We start from the raw sequence: 5,837 nt of genomic DNA on the forward strand, positions 1-5,837 counted from the left end.
CCATGAAGATCATCTTTCCAGAAATTTCTTCCTCCTATCCATCCCCACCCTCTGATGGGGGGGTCTTTGTTCAATCAGGAATCCTGTAAACTAGATCCAGCTCTGCTTGATAACTGCACTAGTTGTTCTCTTCTACAGAAGACATTGAGTGTTTGGATGACACGAACACCACAGTCCCTAGTTTCCCAAAGCTCCACTTTGGGGCTTTACCTTGGAGCTCTGCAAGAGGAAGGTGGAGGAGGCAAACTTCTCCAATCTCTTGCCTTTCAGATGCTATTTGATGTCCATTTAGGAAAACAATGACTCTATTGTCTTTACTGGGAGGGTGAGGATGTATGAAGCAGCATTTGTCCCATTTGTTACAGAAACTTTCTCTGCTACATGCCTGTAATCCCAGCTGAGGCAGGTTCCAAAATTCCAGTCCAGCTTGGGTTATGTAGTAAGATTCTGTCTAAAAAAAAAAAAAGTAGGAAAGAAGAAATCAATTCCTTTGCCCTGGCCCCAGGAGTAGATAATTCCATTCCCCACCCCGTGCCCCAGCATCCTTTCACCCCTCACTCCAAGCCATTAATCTCATATCTGTGCAACAATCTGATTTCTATTAGCATATATTAATTGTACCAAAGGAGTTCACTGGGATATTTCCATAAGGCATATAATGTACTTTGATCAGATTCACACACACAAATTATTCTTTCTTATCCCTTCTAGCAACTTGATTTTTAGGGGGAGAAATATCACAGGGATTTCTCATTCATTCATTCTCAACTATTTACCACCTATTATGTCTGAGCACAGTCTAGGCAGTTAGGGATATAGCTGAGATCAAGATCGAGACAAAGTATTCTGTTTACTCAGGAGCTCTTACGGACAACAAGGAGGACATACTTTCAATCCCAGACTAATGACACCAAGAAACAGGTTCCTATACAGAAACTAAGAAAGAGTTGGGTGAAGGATGTACTGAGGAGTGTGTACTATATTATCAGGGTATTTAGTTAGTGGGAATTCACTTTTCCTTTGCTTACTCTGTGGGAGTTGAGAGGGTCTGTGTAAAAACCACACACACACACACACAGAAGTTTCTAATTCTGTTAAGTTGTGGGGAACTTAGATATTGAATCAGAGAAATGGAAAGAGGTAATGAGAAAAATCTATGAGCCCGGCACAGGTGACTTATAGCTGCCATTCTGGCTACTCAGGAGGCTGAAATAGGACAATTTTCAGTCAGCCCGGAGAGGTGGGACTCCAATTAATCACCAAAAAGCCCAAAGAGGAGCTGTGGCTCAAGTGGTGGAGCACTTAGCCTTGAGTAAAAAAGCTCAGGAACAAAACCCAGGACCATGAGTTCAAGCCCCAGGACTGACACACATACACACACACGTCTATTTCTCGTCCTCCTCGTGTATAACAATATTCCCCTTCCCAATTCATTTCCCCCCCATTATGTATCTTGTACGCCTGTACTGAATTCCTAACTACTCATCCTACAAACTATTTTTTTGAAATAAATACTCTGCTCCCAGGAGTCCTAGCTGCGCAAAATTGGTTAATCGCCATCTTTTCACCTTCCTCCTATTTAGTGTGTGTGTGTGTGTGTGCATATATGTGTGTGTGTATATATGTGTGTGTATATATGTGTGTGTATATATGATTTATTCACGTTGGTTCTCGAAGCTCTATTAGCCCCAAGAGGGCGATAGGAACGTTCCCATTTCACAGACGCGGAAGAAACGGAAACTGCGACTGCTAAGTGGAAAAAATAAAAAATCCGAGTTGCTTTGCGACGACGAAGTGCCGGGACGCCACCGAGCCACGTGCGGCGGCTCCCCGGACCCCCCCCCCCTCCATCCCACCCGCGCACGCTCCCTCCTCCCCGCCCGCCCAGCCGCGCCGGGTCCACGTGTGTGTGTCTGTGTGCGGAATGGGGACGGGGGCGGTGCCGCCGGAGGGGTGGAGTCGTGCCGACGTCACGAGCGGTGTTGCCCAATCAGCGGCGGGCTCGCGGCCGCCGCTCTGGTATTGGGGCAGCGAGGGGGCAGTTCTCTATAACGCGGTCTCCGGGAGCCAGCGGGGAAGAAAGAAGCCGAGAGGGCGGAAGGCGCCCTCCCCGCCGCCTGGGCCCGGGTACCGGGTGCCGGGCCGGGGTCCTTCCCGCCTCCCGTACTCGCCGGCCGCTTTGTTTTCCAAGCCTCAACGTTCCGGGTGATTTGAGAAGGGCTCCCGCCAGGGCTGCTCAACAAACGCGGCGGCGGGAAGATCCGGTGACCGTACCGGGATTCCCAAGGACCCAGGAGTCCGGCCGCCCGGAGGGCCGCGTGACGAGATCGCGGAGGGAGCCGGAACGCCGCGGCCCCCCGGGGGCGGGCCGGGGGCGCCCGTGAGCAAGGACCTCCCCGTCGAGGGGGGGCGATGTTCCCTACCCCGTGGGCTCTTCGGGCAGCCCGCCGTTGGGACCAGGGCTCCCTCAGTGGGGACCCTTCCCGGCTGCTCCATGGAGACTCTGTGCCCCCCTCCCCGCCTGGCAGTGCCGGCGTCCCCGCGAGGGTCGCCCTGCTCCCCAACGGCCCGGAAGCCGCGTCGAGGGACCCAGGAGTTCTCTCCGCTGTGCCTGCGCGCCCTCGCCTTCTGCGCTCTCGCCAAACCGCGGGCGTCCGCCCTGGGCCCGGGGCCTGGGGAGCTGGAGGCACGGGCCCCGGTGGAGCCGGGCCCTCGCGCCTCCCCGTGCACCGGCAGCTGGGCTCCGGATGCCCTGAACCACCTCGGGGAAGAGACCGGGCGGTCCGGCGATCCCGACTCCCCGGACGGCGAGGATGCCGACGTTGCGGTGTGCTGGAGCGGCGGAGAGAAGGAAGAGGGCGGAGGCAGTTTCCCGCACTTGGGCTCTCGTTCCTGCGCACCTCCCGGCCACTGCCCGGAGCCCCGCAGTCCTCGGGAGTCTTCGAACAGCTCCGCCTCGTCTCCGCCTAGACCAGCTCCGGGTCTCGAGTCCCAGCTCGATCCAGCCGCCAGCCCGACTCAGGAGCTCAGTTCCCAGCCTCCGCCGCCACCTGCGGGCCTCTCCACCGAGACCACGGCCCCAGAGGTGGCTCCGGAGCGGTCCCTGCCGGGCCAGGAGGCCGAAGACGAGGGGAACCTTCCTCCCGCGGCCCCCGAGGCTGAAGCCGTTAGCCCCTCGACGGCCAGCGCAGCCCCGGCCGCGCCCGGCGATCAACGCCAGGAACATTTCGACCGTCTGATCCGCAGGTCGAAACTTTGGTGTTACGCGAAGGGCTTCGCCCTGGACACGCCGTGTTTGCGCCGGGGGTCTGAGCGGCCGCCGGCGAAAGGGCCAGCCCGGGGAGCAGCCAAGAAACGCCGGCGGCCAGCGCCGCCCCAACGCAGCTTGCAGCCCCGCCGCCCGGCACCCACGCTCCCCACCACCAGCACCTTTAGTCTCCTCGACTGCTTCCCCTGCCCCCCGGCCCTGGTGGTGGGGGAAGATGGAGACTTGGGGCCCGCCTCCTCGCTTCGCCTTCAGGGAGACGCCAAGCCACCGCCTGCCCACCCATTGTGGAGGTGGCAGGTTGGGGGACCCGCTGTCCCCGAGCCCCCCGTCCTCAAATCCTGGAGGGTCAATCTGGAAGAACTCTGAGCGTGGAACATCATCTGGCAAAGGGGAAAGTTGGGGCCTTGGCCAGACTGCGGGCTCGAGGAGAGCTCTTTGACTCTCAACATTTGTTTCTACTTTTTTAGGCTGTGGGTGACCGACCGAGGGACCTCAAATGGCAGTGATCTTCAAGCATCTAGAAGGTTGGGTTGAAGTTCTCTCCAGTTCATCTTTACAGAGGAGCCAAAGGCAAGAGTCCCGGAGTGGGCTTAAGTGAAGAAGACTTGAGTGACACAGATTCCAATTCCTCCTCCGTCGCGGCTCTCTGGGGGCAGAGCCTTCACCCTAGGGGAGCAAGGAGGCCACCGCTCCAAAAAAAAGACCCAAAAAAGGGAGAGAAGGACCTTGATGATGGACAAACCGGTTGTTTCTGTGTCAGAAGGCAGGCCTGGGAGGTGTGGGGGCTGTGGTGGGGGTGGGAAGGTGATTGGCAGCTCCCTGGGGGCATCCCCCACCCCCCAGCGGCCCAGACCTTTAACCCTTCACTCCCCTTAACCTTTCCCAGCACTCTTAGCACCAGTGGAGTCACGATGGAGAGAAAGAGGCGGGTCACCTCTTTCCTGTTCCCTTTTAGTCTTGCCTCCTCCCCCCTCCCCCAGTTCAGGTGACCCCCTAATGGGTGAGAGCTTCTGTCTCAGCCACCAAAATCCTTTTTATCCAGTTGTGGAGTTTCCTTTTCAGTTTTCCGTTTGCATTCGGTTCATAAGGTCTAATGGGTGAAAAGGACCCCCTCCATCTTGGTAAAACGGCTCCCTCCCCCCCAGTTTACTCTCCTAGGAGGAGCTGGGTGGGGGTCTGGCCTCCTCTCCCCACTCACACTTTGCTTGGGGAAGGGGCCTGAGATCGTCCCAGGGAAAGTAATGGAAGGTGGAAGAAATCAATAAAATCAGACCAAACAAGTTGCCTTTCGAGGTCCTCTCCACCGATTTCTGGATGGGAGAGGGTTGGAGGTATAGGACCAAGCCGATTTGGACCCCGAAACTCAGCCCCTGTAAAGAGTGGTGTCAAAACCGGTTGCAAAGAGTAAAGAAAAGGACCCTCAGGCCTTCTGGGCCTAGGAGGGGCAAAATGGGGAAGTACGTTTGAGCTGCCCCCTGCTTCCTCCATAGCCTGAGGCATTTGGGAGTTGTCAAGGAGCTGATGGATCCGAAAGGGGCTGGGCCTAGGGATTAGCTTTAGGGTCAGAGGTTCTGTTTTCTTGTTGGTGGAGTTAGGCCTGGACCACACCCTGGCCAGGAGAGCTCCCTGAGTCAGCGCGGAATAACTGCCCAAGGTGAGGTCCAGGGAGGCCGGGGAGATTGAAGGTGGGGTGTGAAGGGCAGCTGGGCTGGCTCCCACATCTGCCCACCCTGCACTAGTGGCTAGTTGACCCCTCCTTCCCTAAAACCGGTGAGGGAGGAACCATTCCCACATGGGGCCCCCTGGGGAAGGACTTGTCTCCTTTTCTGTGAAAATGCTTTGTAAAAAGTTGTTATTGTTTGCATAGAGCAGATTCTTGAGAAAAACTGTTTGGGACCACAAAAGTTGTGTTTGTTTTCAAAACTGTCTCCTTTCATTTTTCTTCCCTAATGAGGGAGTTGGTTGGGGGGGGGTGTGCGCGCGAGCGAGCTAGCCAGCGACCCTGTCTTTTTCCTTAACATCTGGCCTTTATGAACCCTGCTGACCTCCCCTCCCCCTTCCAGCTGTGTTGTGGGGAGGAGGAAGGCTGTGGGAGAGTGCCTTCCATTTCAGTGTGGTTAAGGGGGTATCCATCTCCTCTTGCCCCCATGAATGGAGAAAGGGAGGAAGAAGGCAGACCAGAATCCCCTCTGAAGAGGGCATGGTATTGTGGGAAGAAATTGGAAAGGGCTTACTCAAAATCTCCTTACTGTTGCTAATGTAGTTGGGGTGGGCTTTGGCCCAGCTGGAGCTAGGGACCTGTTTCTACCATTTAGGGAAGGGAAAGGAGGATATCAGTCTCTTAAACTCCCTTTTGTGGGGGAGGTCTGGGGAGGCTGATTGGGAGTTTTACCCTCCTCCCCCTCTAAAAGGCATTATCTTCAATTTGGGAGGAGTGGCCTTTAAGCTTATTTATTTTTGCTGGTCCTAGGGCTTCAACTCTGGGTCTGGGCACCGTCTCTGAGCTGCTTTTGCTCAAGGCTAGCACTCTATCACTGGAGCCAAAGCGCTACTTCCTGCTTTTTCTAAG

At 55.9% G+C, this 5,837-nt stretch overlaps 1 protein-coding gene across 1 annotated transcript; it reads left to right on the forward strand.

The window, feature by feature from the left end:
• Positions 1–2,066: 2,066 nt before the first annotated feature.
• Positions 2,067–5,172, forward strand: Epop (elongin BC and polycomb repressive complex 2 associated protein). Its single transcript, XM_070028189.1, has one exon. The coding sequence runs from the start codon at positions 2,495–2,497 to the stop codon at positions 3,632–3,634; it is 1,140 nt and encodes a 379-aa protein (XP_069884290.1). The 5' UTR covers positions 2,067–2,494; the 3' UTR covers positions 3,635–5,172.
• The last annotated feature ends 665 nt before the right edge of the window (positions 5,173–5,837 follow it).

Source organism: Dipodomys merriami, unplaced genomic scaffold, assembly GCF_024711535.1.
Source record: "Dipodomys merriami isolate MVZ:Mamm:240054 unplaced genomic scaffold, mDipMer1.0.p SCAF_19, whole genome shotgun sequence".
NCBI lineage: Eukaryota > Metazoa > Chordata > Mammalia > Rodentia > Heteromyidae > Dipodomys > Dipodomys merriami.

Bases quoted from the DNA above. Each gene is read 5' to 3' on its own strand.
- Epop (XM_070028189.1), top strand. From the start codon at position 2,495: ATGGAGACTCTGTGCCCCCCTCCCCGCCTGGCAGTGCCGGCGTCCCCG.